General features: G+C 48.9%; 1 protein-coding gene across 2 annotated transcripts in view; it reads left to right on the top strand.

Annotated features, from left to right (window-relative positions):
* LOC120945936 (prostaglandin reductase 1-like) overlaps positions 1-17,559 on the top strand; it is an 87,600-nt gene that overhangs the window by 26,949 nt on the left and 43,092 nt on the right. For both annotated transcript variants that reach the window (XM_040360526.1, XM_040360536.1), the window contains 2 exons: positions 1,141-1,200; positions 13,070-13,237. In XM_040360526.1, the coding sequence (XP_040216460.1) occupies positions 1,141-1,200; positions 13,070-13,237 (228 nt within the window). The remainder of the gene's footprint in view (positions 1-1,140; positions 1,201-13,069; positions 13,238-17,559) is intronic.

Genomic DNA, 17,559 nt, shown 5'->3' with positions numbered 1-17,559 from the left:
ACTTAGCTTGGTATGCTGATTTGTTATCTGGTTTATTTTCTTCTGTCTGTCACCTTCCTTGTTCTCACCATGCATAACTTTCTCTGTCTGCTTCTACCTTCAGAGCCCATTCACACGGGGGCAACACGACTTCTAGCATGACTTTGGGAGGCAACTTGGACACGACTTGAGTATGAATCATCAGGCAACTTACAAGGCAACTTCAAGTTGCCTCCAGGACAGGAGGCTTTCCAGTGGCCAATCAAACAACAATCAGCTCTGTGGGAGGGAGGGGGAGGGAGGGGTTTGCCTGAGAAATGTATGTTATCTTCCTGTTTTGTTGCTTCAGTTAAGACGGGGATCCGACTTCTGAGGCGACTTCCATTGAAATCAATGGGTGCAAGTTGCCTACAAGTCGGATTGAAGTAGTACAGGAACCTTTTCTGAAGTCGGAGCGACTTCAGTAGTGTACATTAGGATGGCTCCATTCACTTCCATTCATTTTCTCGACCGCGCGACTTGGGGCAACTTGGGGCGACTTGAAGTCGGATCCCAGGTCGCCCCAGTGTGAACCGTCTCTCAATGTTCTGCGCTTGCCTCTTTATAGTCAGCTGTGATTTTGTTTTGTTTGGTACTTAATGTAATTTGAATTGCCTACCAACTCATCTATCACCAGATTGTAATACCTGTAGGATGTAATCTAAGTGTGCCATGCAGCATAAATCCATCCCCTGTTGCTGCTACAGAGGGTGCCTAGTATACCATGACCCCTACATATAACATAGCATTGAGCCTGTACCTGAAAAGGATAAAACTTGACATATGCTTTAGTGATTCTTGGTTGCAGCTGTAGCCTTCTACTGTATTTGGAAGTCATACAACTTGGGGTTATAATGATGCCTAAATGAAGATTATACATGGGCCGAAAAATGAACAGAAGAAAGCAAAAAAAAAAAGATTTTTACAATAAATTCAAATCACATAAAACATATATATATATATATATATATATATATATATATATATATATATATATATATATATATATATATATATATATATAAAATTCCTTTGACTTTTTAGTATGTGTTGATGGATTTTATTTTATGTTTGAAAAAAATGAGCACTTTGAATTTATGTCATTTATTTGTCTTGCACCAGGCTATATAGAAGAAGAATGATGAAGGAAGGGGACATTATGATAGGAGCCCAGGTTGCCAGGTAAATACTTTTTGGTTCCACTTACAGTATAAGAATAATATTTTAAAGTGTGTACAGAAAGTGGAGCCTGCTTTGTCCCATAACTCATTGGAGTTCGAAGGCAAGATCTGCTTTTGTTGCAAAGTCCTCATTCATTTCTGGTTACTCACAAACCACTGCCACTTCATGGATCAATAAAATATATTAAATAGATTATCTTGCTATTGCTAGGGAAATCAGAGTCACCTGAGGTTTGATAGTTGTTAGCCTGTCAACTGCCCAACCTCCCATCTTCTAAAATTCCAGTATTTGAAGTGAAATAGCTGACATGACAGCAAGTTTCAGGTGGCTTCACTCCCTTGGAACTCTGGCTAAAGGTATACAAAGTGGCGCCAAACCACAAAGGTTTCAAGGTACTTCAGAAACCATGAATCCGAGACAGAAGTACAGTAAAATCACACTTGTTTAATAATAATAAAAAGATAAACAGAGTAAGCATAGTCAAAACATAGCCAGAGTTCAGGAACCAGATCGGATAGTCAGCCAAGCCAAATGTCAGAGAACCAAAGATAAACGTAGTAGAAAAGCAAGCAGGATCGGGAGCCAGAAGGAAAGTCAGCCAAGCAAGTCTTCAACAGGTAGGCAGGAGTCTCTGTGATGTTGACCAAGGCGAAGGCAGAGTGTAACTGAGCTGGAAGGCTTAAGTAGACAGGATTGACAAGCAGGATCATCAACAGGTGAGTCACTGTGGAGAGATAGGAGCTGGCAATTAGCCAACAGCTGAGTGGCCAGCTCAGAGAAGGAAGGGCTGAGCCCAGCCCTGACACTCTAACAAGTTTCAGGGGCAACAAGACTCCCACCCCCATCAGGGCCCAAAAAAATGAAAAAAAGGACCTAAATGGGCTTAAAGGAAAGTACAATTACATCCATAGGCGTGCGCACGGGGTGTGCCTGGACACACCCTAATCCCCCCGAGCGCAAAATGCACAGCGGCAGTTGGGTGGCCAGCGCTGGAACTCTCTGATCTCTGTTCCAGCAGCCGGCACAGAAAGTAGATGCAACCAGAGTCAACCCGCCTGAGTTCAAGTGTCCCCGGCTAGAGCAGCACATCCCGTTTCCCATGCATGCCATCAATGTTACCCGGTCTGACGCTCATAAATACTGCCTGTGCGCTCCGAGCCGAGCTCAGCGATGGGTAGTGGGCGCCCTGTGATTGGCTCACGTTCGGGCGGCGGACACGAGGGTCTGTGATTGGCCCGTTGGACCTGGTCACATGTGGAGGCGGAGCTGGACTGTGGGTGATCGCAGCCGCCCGGAGTCCTGCGTCCCAGCCTGGCATTTCTACTCGCTGTGTGTCTCCTCACTGAGGTCTATTTCTCATCTGCCCCCTCACCCCCTCTGTCAGGCCACTGCTCTCTGTAAGCCACCCCTTTCTGTCAGTTACCCCCTGTCAGCCACCCACCCATGGTAAGCTGCCCCCCCTCTATCAGCAAACCCCTTCCCCTTTCCTCTGTCAGCTACCCCCCCTGTCAGCTACCCCCTCTGTCAGATACCCTCCTCTTTGCCAGCTACCCCCCTCTGTCAGCCACCCCCCTTTATCAGCAACCCTTTTTCCTCTGTCAGCCACCCTCCCTCTGTCAGCCACCCTCCCTCTGTCAGCCACCCTCTCTCTGTCAGCCACCCTCTCTCTGTCAGCCACCCTCATCTCTGCCAGCCACCCCCCGCCCCTTTGTCAGCAACCCCCTTTGCTCTTTTAGCTACCCCCTCTCTGTCAGCTACCCCCTCTCTGTCAGCTACCCTCCTCTCTGTCAGCTACCCTCCTCTCTGTCAGCTACCCCCCCACTCTCTGTCAGCTACCCCCCCTCTCTGTCAGCTGCCGCCCCCTCTCTGTCAGCTGCCGCCCCCTCTCAGGCCCCCTTCTCTGTCAGTCCACCCCTCTCTCTTACCACCTTTCTCTCTCACCCCACACCCCCAATCCCCTCCCCCTTTCTCAACCCCCTCTCTCTCCTGCCTCCCCCGTTTCTCTTACCCCCTTACCTCCTCCTCTCACCCTTTCTCACCTCCCTCCCCCCACATATTTTCCCCCCTCAGGGGGTAAAGGCCCTGTGATTTCTAACAGCGGCCCTGTGAGTGAGTGCACAAGTTTGAATGCGAGTTGATTCCTGTGTCTTACCCACACACTGGGCACAGCGATACAGCACCTGTCTCTACTTTGCCTTCTCCCCAAGCCCCCCCCACACAATAGAAGGAAGGAAGGAAAATGGCACTACAGTAGAGCAGCTTCGCTCTGCCCCCAAACTCTGTCTCGAACCAGCTCTCGGTTAGTCTAATAGGGGTCTTTAGGGGCAGGGGACACTGATGGGGGGTTCGCAGATCTAATAGAAGTCTCTAAGGGGGGTGCTGAGATAAGGGGACTCTGAGCTAATGGGGGTCCTCTATGTGAAACCCCCAAATTATGGAGGCGTAACACTGACCCATGTGTTATGGGGGGGTAAAATTGACCAATAAAGCCTGCTGCATTATTGCTCTCCTTAGTGCACCCAAAGATGTTCCAGGTCTTTAAAATCCTATAGTGTATACTACAAACAAAATTGCCATGCACCGCTGAACTGTTCGGGTTTAGCTTGAATAAAAGGTGGCAACCCTAGGTGGAGTATCCACTTGGCCATTCTAGCCTCACACCCGCAGCATCAAGAGAAGCCCGTGACAGCAGCCTGACCAGCCACAGTAAGTTTAAGATTCTGTTATGCGGGGGGGGGGGGAGCAGCTGTGGGTATAAAACAGGGAAGGTTGAAGAGCTGGAACTCCAGCTGCACTCGAAGGAAAGGAGAGCTTTCTCTTGGGGAGAAATTGTAGAGGGGAGTTCTGTAGGGGGGGGGGGGGTCTGTAAACTGGCGTAGCATCCCCTGAACTTTATCCAATAGCACATGTCTGGACTCTGCACCCTGTGCATAGGGAATGCCTGTACTCTTCACTCTACATAGTGCACTTCTGAACTCTGCACCCTGCACGCAGCTCATGCCTGAACTCTGTACCTAGCACACACATGCTTTCTTCACCCTGTAACTAGCTCACTCCTGAATTGTGCACCCTGTGTGTAGTGCTTATCTGTACTCTTTGCATAGCACACACCTGAAATTTGCATTCTGTGCATAGCGCACACCTGAACTCTGCACTCGCCCACTTCTGAACACCTGCAGCTTGCACATAGCTCACATTAGAACTCTTTACATAGCGCCTTCTTGAACTCTGCACCCTGCATGTAGCTCACGTCTGAACTATGTATGATCTCTGCTCACTCCTGAACTGTGCACTCAGTTTGTAGCACACACCTGAACTCTGCACTCTACATAGCACACTTCTGAATGTACATAGCACACGCTTGAACTCTGCACCTAGCTTACTCCTAAACTCTGCACATGGTGCATTTCTGAACTCTGTACCCTGTGCATAGCTCACGCCTGAAGTCTGCACTCTGTGCTGGCGCTCTCCTGAACAGTAAACTCTGTATGTAGCGTTCTTCTGAACCCTGCACAAAAAAAAGTTAATCCCCCTCACCCTACCACACACACACTTTTTGTTGCGATAACCCTGGTAGGGTAGGGTGACCAGACATCCCCAGTTTCAGGGGACAGTCCCCGGATTGAAGACACTGTCCCCGGACCAAGTCTGTCCCCGGTTTTGTCCCCGGATTGGATTTGAACAGGGGCTGGGGCAATTTCAAAGACAGTCAGTGCAAAAAAAATAAAAATCTGAATTACACCCCCCCGCTCCGCCGCTAACTTAGGGGGGTGTATTTTTTCCATTATTTGTGCCCCTTTCTGATGATCGTGTGCTGGTCGAAGCGGAGGGAATTTTTCTTCAGTTTCGGGTGCATGCCCATTCAGCTCCGCTTGCATGTTCTTCTGCCTTGGCTCAAGTTCCGGCCAACCGCCTGCCTGCTTATCTCCTTGGCTTTCCTTTGTAATCTTCCTCCGCTCCCCACCGAGTAGTAGCCGGGGACCGGAGACTAAGACTTGACAGGCTGTGAGGTGGTGCAGCAGTGGCGACGGGGATTGAGTCGCTTATTGCCGCCATTACTAGTAAAAAAAAAATATGTCCCCGGTTTTCATTTAAAAAATCTGGTCACCTTATGGTAGGGGGCCCCAGTGTATAATTTTGCCCAGGGGCCCATGATACTTTTAAGACCACCCTGGCTCTGTGTGTAGATGGGGGAAGATCTCCCACTGATGGTTCGGCTTATAAGAGAAGTGTGGAAGCGCAGGCGCGCGCGCGTGTGTGTGTGTGTGGGTGTGTATATATATACACACACACACGCATGTGTGTTTGAGGTTTGAGGTGCACACCCTAATGCAATAGGCTGCGCACGCCTATGATTACATCATATGGTGTAAACCCTCCTTTTGGATTTTAATTATAGCAATTGTGGCAATGTAATCAGCAGAAGTTGATTACAGTGTTACAACTGGTATACACTGTGACCCACGGTTTGTTTAGTGTGCTGCTCAGTCTCGATCACTATTGGGATTAATGTTGGTGATGCTGCAACCACTTCAGGAGTGCCAGCAAGGGATGGAGCTCTCCCCAGCTCTTGTAGTCACTGGAAGGAAGAGAGGTGCCGGACATCCAGAGTCCAGAGTGAAACACGTTGGGGCATGGCCTAGCAGGAACCCAAGCTGAGGCTGTGTCTCTCATACCACCATAGGACTCAGTGGATGTGCAGCCCCCGGGGATCTTTCTTCTCCTTCTTCCAGTTGCAATTGGTATACTTTGCGGTTTGGTGACTATTTGTGAACTTTGAGTTGCTTTAGGGTATCCATCAAGGAGGTGTGTTTGAGAGGTGCCCTACCAGAATGAGTGAACTCATTTGAAGATTTCCCTGCTTGTACCATTGGAATAAGCATTAAAATGCAAGCACCTCTTAAATGTGTTTTTCTGGATTTTAGCTAAAGTGTCAACATCAGACAAACTAAAAAAAGATATATTAAAGGAAAATATAAATATTTAATACATTAGCCTGTACATTTATGATAAGTTAGGAACCCAGGTCGCCAGGTAAATTATTTCTACCTTCACATGGAGCCTGCATTTTGTTTTCCTTACAATCAGAGTCACCTGATGTTTGATAACTGTTAGCCTATCAATTGCCCAACCTTACCTAGTTTTCATTGTGTAAGGTAAAAGATGACATGCCAGCAAATTTCAGGTGGTTTCTGATCCACTGACACTACAGCTAAAATCCCGATTCTGATAAATTTAATATAACATATAAACCCTCTTGAAGTGGGACTATGGAGGCACAGGCTCAAAAAAATGTTTTATAGGTAAGATCAATAGAAAAGCTTTGGGCCAGATTCACGTAGACTAGCGGCGGCGTAACATATCGTAGATACGTTACACCGCTGCAAGTTTTTATCGCAAGTGCCTTATTCACAAAGCACTTGCGATGGGCGTGTGCCATTTAAATTAGGCGCGCTCCTGCGCCGGACCTACTGCGCATGCTCCGTTTCCTAACTCCCGCCGTGCTTTGGGCGAAGTGATGTAATTTTTTCGAATGGCGACGCACGTATTCCCGGACGTGTTACGCAAACAACGTTAATTTTTACATTTCGACGCGGGAACGACGGCCATACTTTAGACAGCAATACGTTTGCTGACTAAAGTTAAGGCACCCAAAACGACGACTAACTTTGCGACGGGAAACTAGACTAGCGGCGACGTACCGAACGCGAAAATCCGTCGTGGATCGCCGTAACTCCTAATTTGCATACCCGACGCTGGTTTACGACGCAAACTCCCCCCATCGGCGGCCGCGGTACTGCATCCTAAGATCCGACAGTGTAAAACAATTACACCTGTCGGACCTTAGGGATATCTATGCGTAACTGATTCTATGAATCAGTCGCATAGATACTCTGAGAGATACGACGGAGTATCTGAGATACTCCGTCGTATCTCGACTGTGAATCTGGCCCTATATTTATACAAAAATTCATAAAAAAAAAAAAAAAACAGTTACAATTCATAGATAGCGGCTACACATTTGACAGACGGAGCATCTCATAACGGTGAAAATCCACATGGGAAACCCAAAATAGCCAACAGGTAGACACCTTTTTTTTACTATTTTAGTTTACATGGGGATAATGGCACTTTCCAACACCGCATCATATTGCAACTGATAAATATAATAAATATAAATATGGGGAAATATAAATATTTAATAAGTTAGCCTGCACATTTATAACAGTTCAGCTTTCTGCTTAAAGCGGTTCTCCACCCTAAAGTGGAGTCCCGCTGATCGGAACCCTCCCCCCCTCCGGTGTCACATTTGACACCTTTCAGGGGGGTGCAGATACCTGTCTAAAGACAGGTATTTGCACCCACCTCCGGCCCGGCATTCCATCACATCCCGTCGCCCCCCCGTTGTGTGCTGGGAACTCTCGGCTCCCAGCACACAGCGGGAGCCAATCGGCGGGCGCGGCGCGACTCGCGCATGCGCCGTAGGGAACCGGGCAGTGAAGCCGCAGCGCTTCACTTCCTGGTTCCCTCAGCGTGGATGGCGGGGGGAGCAGCAGAGAGACGAGCGATCGCTCGTCCTCTGCTGCGATCGGCGCTGGACTCCAGGACAGGTAAGTGTCCTAATATTAAAAGTCAGCAGCTGCAGTATTTGTAGCTGCTGGCTTTTAATATTTTTTTCCCATGGCACATCCGCTTTAAGCGCATTCACGACTGGATTTCATTATTGCTTTGGTTTCAGGATACAAAAGTTGGTTCTATGGGTAGATGCCTATTCCCTCTATAGACAAAGGCCCGGATTCACGTAGCACTTGACTTCAGTTACATCAGCATCAGGTGCTCCAAGCCTGATTCATTTTTATGAAGGTCAGTCGATCGACCGAGTCGGTGGAGAAGTGCACCCTGTGATCGGTTACAAAGCCTCCAGCAGCACTGAATGTGCGTTCTGAAAGAACGCTGGATGCAGGACAAGCCAGTAGCTCAATTGCGTACTGTGCGAGCTCTGGCCAGTGATCCATCCTCAAGACCCAGTAAGCCAGAGGATTTTCGGTGGGAAATGTGTCCAAGTCTGATCTTGCCCCTAGGTATTCCCGCATTAAAACAGACGCTGGCGATGGTTGCTGGAACCGGTCATACCTTGGGGCTGTGGACTAAAAAATTGTCTGAACGCATCGGTCAGACGGCCACCTTCTCCACCGCTCCTTCTGTGACTGACTGAAGCCTCAGCAACACGTTGTCCAGGACCTGGATTTTGTAACCCCCCAGTCTCTGGGAACAGGTTGCACACACCTTTCTGCAAGGCCTCCCGAAGATGTTTCATATATTGCTCCCTCTGCGCCGGCAAGATAAGGTCCGCAACCTTATTCTTGTAACGTGGATCAAGGAGAGTTGCCAGCCAGTAATGATCCCTCTCCTTGATAGCACGAATGCGAAGATCCTTCCGCAGGCTTTGCAGGATCAGGGAGGCCATACAACGTAGGTTTGCTGAGGCACTCGGTGCGGAGTCCTCGGGGTCACTGAGGACGACATGATCTGCAGCCACGTACAAGTCCATGGGTTCCTTGGGACTGTAATTGATCCCTTTGAAGACTGATGCTGAGTGCTAGGCTCCATGCTGACACAATCCTCCTCCTCCTCCTCGTCCTCCTCCTGTGTGATAGGCGGGCAAGCAGGAACACTGTCTGGATAAAAGGGGCCTTGAGAGGTAAGGAAGTCCTCCTCTTCCTCCCTCTGTTCTGCCTCAAGGGCCCTGTCCATTATTCCATGCAGCATGTGCTCCAACATGTGAATAAGAGGGACAGTCTCACTGATGCATGCACTGTCACTGCTCACCATCCTCGTGGCCTACTCAAATGGTGACAGGACAGTGCATGCATCCCTGATCATGGCCCACTGGCGTGGGGAAAAAAAACAAGCTCCCCTGACCCAGTTCTGCTGCCATATTGGAACAGATACTCATTGATGGCCCTCTGCTGCGCGTGCAGCCGCTGCAGCATGGCCAACGTAGAGTTCCACCTGGTGGGCATGTCACAGATTAGGCGGTTCTTGGGCAGGTTGTATTCCCTTTGGAGGTCTGCCAGTCGAGCACTGGCATTATATGACCGTCGGAAATGCACACAGACTTTCCTGGCCTGCTTTAGGACATCCTGTAAGCCCAGGTACCTGCCCAAGAACCGCTGCACCATCAAATTAAGGACATGAGCAAAACAGGGCACGTGGGTCAGTTGTCCCTGTCGCAGGGTGGAGAGGAGGTTGGTGCCATTGTCGCTAACCACCATTCCTGGCTTAAGCTGGCGTGGCATCAACCACCTCTGAGCCCGCCCCTGCAGAGCTGACAGAACCTCTGCCCCAGTGTGGCTCCTGTCCCCCAAGCACACCAGCTCAAGCACTGCATAGCATCTCTTTGCCTGCGTACCTGCGTAGCCCCTTGAACAGCATGTGGTGCCCTAGCGGGTGATGATTTGGCGACGCGACATACGCTTGAGACATATGTTGCAAATAGCAGCGGTGCGATCTGATGCACTTGTCTCAAAAAAGGCCCACACCAAAGAACTTTTGGAATAACGCTGAGACACAGCAGCGCCCTGAACATGCGTAGCTCTGCGTTGTGATGCAGTCGGTGTGCTGCCCTTAAGCTGGCCCCTGGAGGGCATCCTGCCTTGTTGGAGATGTGCCTGTGCCTCCTCCTCCTCCTCCTCTCTCCTATCAGGCACCCACGTAGAGTCAATGACCTCATCACCCCCTCCCTCCTCATCACTGTAGAAAACCTGGCAGTATGCTGCAGCTGGGGGGAACATGACTGCCAGATTGCCTTCCTCTAGCTGTGTACCATCATCGGAGCCTTCAAAACGCTGCGCATCCTCATGCAGCATGTACCCAACACTGTGGTCAAACAGTTCAGGGGACTCCTCAGGAGGACGTGGTGGGGCTAGGGAAGAAGTGACTGATGCCATTGAGCAGAGGGAAGAGGACGTCTTGGCAGCTGCTTTGCCAGACAAAGTACCCTGAGCCTGGGTGAGAGAGGATGAGGAGGATGAGAACGGCTAGGTCATCCACTCTACCAAGTCTTCAGCATGTTGCAGCTCAACACGGCCAGCTGTCAAAAACAAGGATGAGAGTGTCCAACGACCACGTGCTGATGAGGATGCACTGTGTCCATGACCAGCACTGTTGCCTCTAGATGCAGAGCCTGCTTGCCCTCGTGACTCTCTGCCTCTCCTTGTTGTCCTTCCAGACATACTAATGGCCTGCAGGGGACACGGGCAGTACACACCAAGTAGCTTTAGGTGCAAACTGCAGAGGACAAAGGCAGTACACACTACGTAGCTTTAGGTGCAAACTGCAGAGGACAAAGGCAGTACACACCAAGTAGCTTTATGGTGCACACTGCAGAGGACACAGGCAGTACACACTAATTAGCTTTAGGTGCAAACTGCAGAGGACAAAGGCAGTACACACACTACGTAGTTTTAGGTGCAAACTGCAGAGGACACGGGCAGTGCACACCAAGTAGCTTTAGGTGCAAACTACAAAGGACACGGACAGTACACACCAAGTAGCTTTAGCTGCAAACTGCAGAGGACAAAGGCAGTACACACACTACGTAGCTTTATGGTGCACACTGCAGAGGACACAGGCAATACACCATGTGAGAATACTAGCACAATCACCTGCCTGCCAGTAAATTAGGAAGAGCTGATCTAGCAAAACTATACAGTGTATCAGTGCTGGGACAAGGCCATTTGGTGCCCAGGGCGAAGATGGCAAACTGTGCCCCCCCCCCCCCGTTTTTAAGAAAGAATCAATGATGGCTCAAAATAACACAAACACAGTCTGTAACCATCAATTGTTGCCAGTTTGCCCCATCAATTGCCGCCAGTGTGCTGCCAGTATGCCCATTAAACGCAGCCACTGTGCTATCAAACGCAGCCACTGTGCCATCAAACACAGCCACTCAGTGGCTGTGTTTGATGGCACAGTGGCTGCGTGTGATGGGCACAGTGGCTGCGTGTGATGGGCACAGTGGCTGCGTGTGATGGGCACAGTGGCTGTGTGTGATGGGCACACTGGCGGCAATTGATGGGCACACTGGCGGCAATTGATTGGCACACTGGCAGCAATTGATGGTGTATTGGCACAGTGGCTGCGTGTGTTAGCACAGTGGCTGCATGTGATGGGCACAGTGGCTGCGTGTGATGGGCACAGTGGCTGCGTGTGATGGGCACAGTGGCTGCGTGTGATGGGCACAGTGGCGACAATTGATGGCACAGTGGCTGAGTGTATTGGCACAGTGGCTGCGTGTGTTGGAACAGTGGCTGTGTGTGTTGGAACAGTGGCTGTGTGTGATGGGCACAGTGGCTGCATGTGATGGGCACAGTGGCTGAGTGTATTGGCACAGTGGCTGCGTGTGTTGGAACAGTGGCTGTGTGTGATGGGCACAGTGGCTGCGTGTGATTGGCACAGTGGCTGCGTGTGATGGTACAGTGGCTGTGTGTGATGGGCACAGTGGCGACAATTGATGGCACAGTGGCTGCGTGTGTTGGTACAGTGGCTGCGTGTGTTGGTACAGTGGCTGCGTTTGGTGGCATAGTGAGGCTGCAATTGATTTTTTTTTGTTTTGCTAGTCAGAGAAGGCATGGCTCAAAGTAACACAAAGTGCTGATCACCTCAGTCAGGTTACCCCGCCCCCCCCCCCCCCAATACAGTCATTTAATTACTTGCTTTAACAGGTTCTGTTCTGTTCTGCTTACTTTTTAGTAGTCAGTAGTCTTCTTTGCAGTACTGACTGTAGCGTAGCACACTGCTGCTAGGCACGCTCGGGCTCCTCGTGACTAGTCCTTGCCAGCCAGCTCAGCAGACACAGCTCCCTGCGCAGTGCTGCTCCGAGTCCTCCCTCTCTCAGCCCGCCTCCGGCCGTGACGTCACGCGGCTCTCGGAGCTGGAATGGACCAACTGACTCCATAGGGGGAGTTAGTAAACAAAGAGGAAAGGGAGCGAGGAGGTGAGGAGCGCACTCGGCAGCCGCTGCCCGCGCTTACTACTAGTACTAGACAGTGACACACAAGTGTACTGGTCTGGCGGGCGGCGGTCGTGGCTGCATGTTTGTCAGAACTGCGCCCCCCTCCTATACGGAATGGTAGCGCCCAGGGCACTCGCCCCGCCCGCCCCTGCCTTGTACCGGCCCTGCAGTGTATAAATATATGTACAACACCTGGGATGCATATATATCCTCTACACACTGTAACTTTAACTGACTAGCCTGCCTGCTCTAACTACCTAGAAATGACACTCTCTCTCTCTGTCTCTAACCACCGCCGCAACACACTACACAAGGCCGACCTGCAGGCGGCCTTTTATAGTGTGGGGCGTGTACTAAACTCCCTGAGCCATAATTGGCCAAAGCCACCCTGGCTTTGTCCAATTATGACTCTGTTTTTTGCACGCTGTGATTGGCCAAGCATGCGGGTCATAGTGCATGATTGGCCAATCATCAGCCAATCATCAGCCAGCAATGCACTGCGATGCCGCAGCGAATTATGGCCCGTGACGGGCCACTTGAATTTGGCGCGAACGGCCCGTAACGTTCGTATTTCGACGAACAGTCGAACATACGATGTTCGAGTCGAACATGGGTTCGACTCGAACACGAAGCTCATCCCTACTGTTGGCTGAATAGTGTGGCAGGGAGTGGGCAGGACACATGAGCATGTGGTGCTGAGTAGAGGGGATTAAGGTAAACATGTTGTTACTTTGCCTTGCATTGGCAAAGAATAGGTTGGCTTTAAGTATTGACTAAACCTCAGGCTGGTTTTGTTGTGCCTCTTTTGATATATATTATACACCTCTCTGTATTTTGTTTTGTGTTCTGTAGGGTAACAGAGAGTAAAAATCCTGAGTTCCCAGTGGGAGGATACTATGTTGGACATGGTGGATGGACAACACACTTCATATCTGATGGCAAAGTACTGCGTGCATTACCCTCAAGCTGGCCTGAATCTCTGTCTAAATCACTGGCAATTGGAGCCGCAGGCATGTCTGGGTGAGTTGTACAGACAACATCTGCAAAGTATTTTTTTATTCATTTGTTAAGTTTTCTTCAGCATGGACATCGCAACCACTTGGCCTAACTGCAGATCATATTGGAGACTTTTTGCTTTTGAAGTAAAGGAGTGCAATAAAAGAGACGTATCTTGTGGGAATCAATATTGATTGGGCAAGGTTTTCTGACCCTTCCAATAACTTTGTCCTCTTCCATTGGGAACCATCAGAAGGCTATCACTTCACATTGACCCTGATCCATCCAAAATTGCAAGACCAACAGACTGCGATCCAATGTCTATGGGTACCTCACCTACACATAAACTTGCTTATTGAGTAGAGCCTTGTACATGCAGGCTTTTGTGTGTGCTGCAAATGTCTGCAAAGAAAAACTTTTGCAAAGCTTTCAGCCAGCTTCAATAAAACACCATTCTGCTCCAGTTTGGGAAGTTTAAATATAGATCTTAAAGGAAGTGCTGGCTTTTATGGTTAAATAAGCTGCTAAAATACTTCAGTGGGATTGCATACTTGTTAAAAGCCTGCTAGCAGCATTTTTTTTAAAGAACAATCAGCACTCCTTTTGGGATTTATGTTTGACATCCTCTTTCGGAAACTGAAGTTTACCTAAAAGGCTTAATCAAAGCTGTTGAAACTTTTTTTTTTTAAATCAGAAAGGTGTTTATTGATACATACACAAGTTTGCACAAACAGTACAGCTCTCCATTGCACAGACATAGATTAAAGCGGATGTTCCACCCCAAAAATATATTAAAAACCAGCAGCTACAAATACTGCAGCTGCTGACTTTTAATATAAGGACACTTACCTGTCCTGGAGTCCAGCGCCGTCCGCAGCAGAGCACGAGCGATCGCTCGTCACCCTGCTGCTCCCCCCTCCATCCACGCTAAGGGAACCAGGAAGTGAAGCACTGCGGCTTCACTGCCCGGTTCCCTACGGCGCATGCGCGAGTCGCGCCGGCCGATTGGCTCCCGCTGTGTGCTGGGAGCCGAGTGTTCCCAGCACTCAACGGGGGGGGACGGGATGTGACGCAATGCCCGTCTTTTGCCGTGAATGCCGGGCCAGAAGTGGGTGCAAATACCAGTCTTTAGACAGGTATCTGCACCCCCCTCCCCCTGAAAGGTGTCAAATGTGACACTGGAGGGGGGGAGGGTTCCGATCAGCGGGACTTCACTTTAGGGTGGAGAACTGCTTTAAGTCCTCACAAACATATAACATACAGAAAGATAGACACATCCCCCTCCTTGCCCACCGGTACCAGTTCTCCCCATGTAACAACTATGCATGCCCACCCACCCGACATCAATAATACAATCGACATGCCCCAGTGATCCCACATTAGTAGATGTCTACAAGCACCTCAAAAGTCTGGTCATGACAAGCTCCCTGGGGCTCAAACCCGGCGTATCCAGCCACATCCCCCATATCCTCTCAAATCTGCCAGGACACCCTCTATGTTGATAGATATACTTCTCCATCACCAATGCCTTTCCCACGTGGGAAATCCATGAGGAATGGGTCGGCGGGGAGACTTACTTCCACCCCATTAGGATCAGTTTTCTAGCCTGGAACAGTGTCCTAGAGACAGCCACCCTGGTCGCCTCCTCGGGGACTGCATCTTCCAGCACCCCCAGCAGGCAACAAACAGGATCGACCGGAAACCTTTGTCTGAAAAGCAGAGTTGATTGTCTCCACCACCCCACCCCAGTATCTGTGTAGTTTTGGACATCGCCACAGGAGATGTATTAGGTCCCCCTCGTGCTGTTGGCATCTGCAGCACAACGGGTCCGCCCGCCTACCCATCCTGTGCAATCTCACCGGTGTATAGTATACCCTCAGCAATATGTAAAGTTGTGAAACCTTTTGTGTGACATTTAGGGAGCACGTAGTTAGGGACTGAAGGGCTTCCTCCCACTGGTCGCCCGTAACCTGGCCGAGATCCCTCTGCCAGGCAGACAGGGCCCCGCACGGGTACGCGTCCAGGTGTCTAGACAGTAGCATCTGATAGCACTGGGAAATAATTCCTTTGGTCTCGGAGGTTTGTCTCAGCAAGTGAAATACCAGAGCGGGTGACAACGTCCACTCCACAGCATTCCCCTGTGCCGCCACTGCGTGCCTAAGCTGAAGATATGAGAGCCACATAGATGCCGGAAGGTCGAATCAAGCCTGCAGCTGAGAAAACGTCAGCAGCCTGCCATTATGGAATATCTGAGACAACATAGTTATCCAATAAGTCTTCCATCGGGATCCCTGCTGCAATTTAGCCAATTCAATGTAAGAGGAGTTATTCCATATAGGACTATATTCAGTGAACCCCCTCACCCCCTGAAGCTGCCTGCCCTTGTTCCACACCTTTTGAGTTAACGTTAATGTCGGGTTTAGCTTGTTGGATTTGAGAAACATTTGTGCCTCCAGGCCCAGGGGAATGGTTTCGGCTCCAGAAGCAAACAGCATCAGCCGTGCCACCGATCCCACAGGGTCCCGAGCCATGGAGCCTACCAAATGCTGTAGCTGTGCTGCCAAGTAGTATACCCAAGGGTTGGGGACCACCAACCCTCCATCATCTTTAGCTCGCTGGAGCTGCTCCAAAAAGCTGTTGAAACTTGATGAAATCTTTGCAAATATTTTATAAAAAAAATTCTATATACACTTGTCTTTAACATGCTGAAGCCTGTACGTACAAAGCCTGAAATATATATTTTACTCTGTCTGTCTCTGAATTAAGCTTACCTGCTAGAGTTATAATAATATTAATACTGATGATAATAATAACAGCAGTGTATTAGCAGTAGCAGAGGATTTATTAAACCTTTTGGTAAAAATAATAAATACACATATTTTTGCAGGAAAAAAAAATATGCATTTATTATTTTTCCACACAGAAGCCTTCAAAGCATTGCAACCATAATCAGTGGATCAGGGGGAATCGTTGGCAGACCGTCCATTATGGGTGCCTGGGCGCCGCCCCCTCTGTCCATGGCCACCACCCCCTATTCATGCTCTATGATCCACGTCCGCCACCCCCTATTCATGCGTCCGGTGCCTTTTCAGGACACCGGGTGAATGAATAACGGCAGGGCGGGGGAGGGTGGTTTGAAGCACCTGATTAGAGCCAGAGGCTCTAATAGGCTTCAAAATAGGGTGGGTTCAGAGCGCAGAGCATTGTGCCGCAAGCCGATCCAGGTGTTATAACAGCGAATCAGTATCCGCTATTGGAAAAAGGAAAAAAAAACGTGCCATGAAATATAAATTATAGGATAAATCTTTAAGATCATAAAAATTATTCTTAGATTATGTGATAGAAGCAGCAATTATCCTGTATAACACCAGTACAGTGAATAAAATTGAAAAAGAAAAATAGAATCGCGCTAAACCTGTGAGTCAAACAGGTGTAAATCATGAATTAATCAATGAAAAATGACAATTGTGAAACACATCTAAAATTCAGTATAAATCATGTAAATTGAGTGAACAAATACATATGTAAAAATTCCTTGGAAAATTAAGCCTTGCAAAAGCATATGTGAAAAGACCTATAAACCATATGTAAATAAAATCATTCAATGTCCAAACAAAACTAAAAGTCTGTGTATATTGAGTTGAGTTAATATAACATCCACCCGTGCAAAACTTAATGTATAAAGTCCATCCACAAATGAACAAGCCTCCTCATACGCTGGTGAAAGAAAGTCTGTGTTGAATCCACCACCGCTACAGAAAGGATAACTTCTTACCAGATATCCGTGATCCCCCGTTACAGAGGATCAGGGAAAGCATGTAGTAAAGGCACAGCTTGTTTCCAGAGTGCACCAAGCGCGCTCACCACTCTTTAGATTGCCTCATTGATATTCAAGCCCATGAGTGGATACACGTGGCATGTAAGAAACATAAATGCTCCAATAATGTAAAAACCTTTAAATTTATTTAAAAAGTTAAAACAGAGTATCACACTTACAAAAGTTGCATCAGTTAAAGCCTGAAGTCTGATGTGCCAGCCAGCACACAATCAAACAAACCCGTCCTTCTTACACGAACAGTAACAAAGTGAGGTCAGCGCGTCGCTCTTCCCTAAGCGTTTCGTGAAAGAATTATGTCATCCAGGGGCACTATCCACTGTTGAAACACTGATCCTCAATCCGGCAAATCAGAAGCGTGTTTAAGTCCGAATTGGCCACCAAGGAGGAGGGAGGAAACGGAACCCGCCGCAATGCCTGTGGAGAGCAAGGGAAGGGAAGTGGCCGACTAGCAGGGGAAGCCGCCGGTGAAGCCCGGGAGAAATGCTGCCTACCAAAGATGGGTTAAGTG

The sequence above is a fragment of the Rana temporaria genome, chromosome 1, assembly GCF_905171775.1.
Source record: "Rana temporaria chromosome 1, aRanTem1.1, whole genome shotgun sequence".
Lineage (NCBI taxonomy): Eukaryota > Metazoa > Chordata > Amphibia > Anura > Ranidae > Rana > Rana temporaria.
Note: the sequence above shows the minus strand (reverse complement) of the source record. Positions and strands in the feature narration are given on the sequence as shown.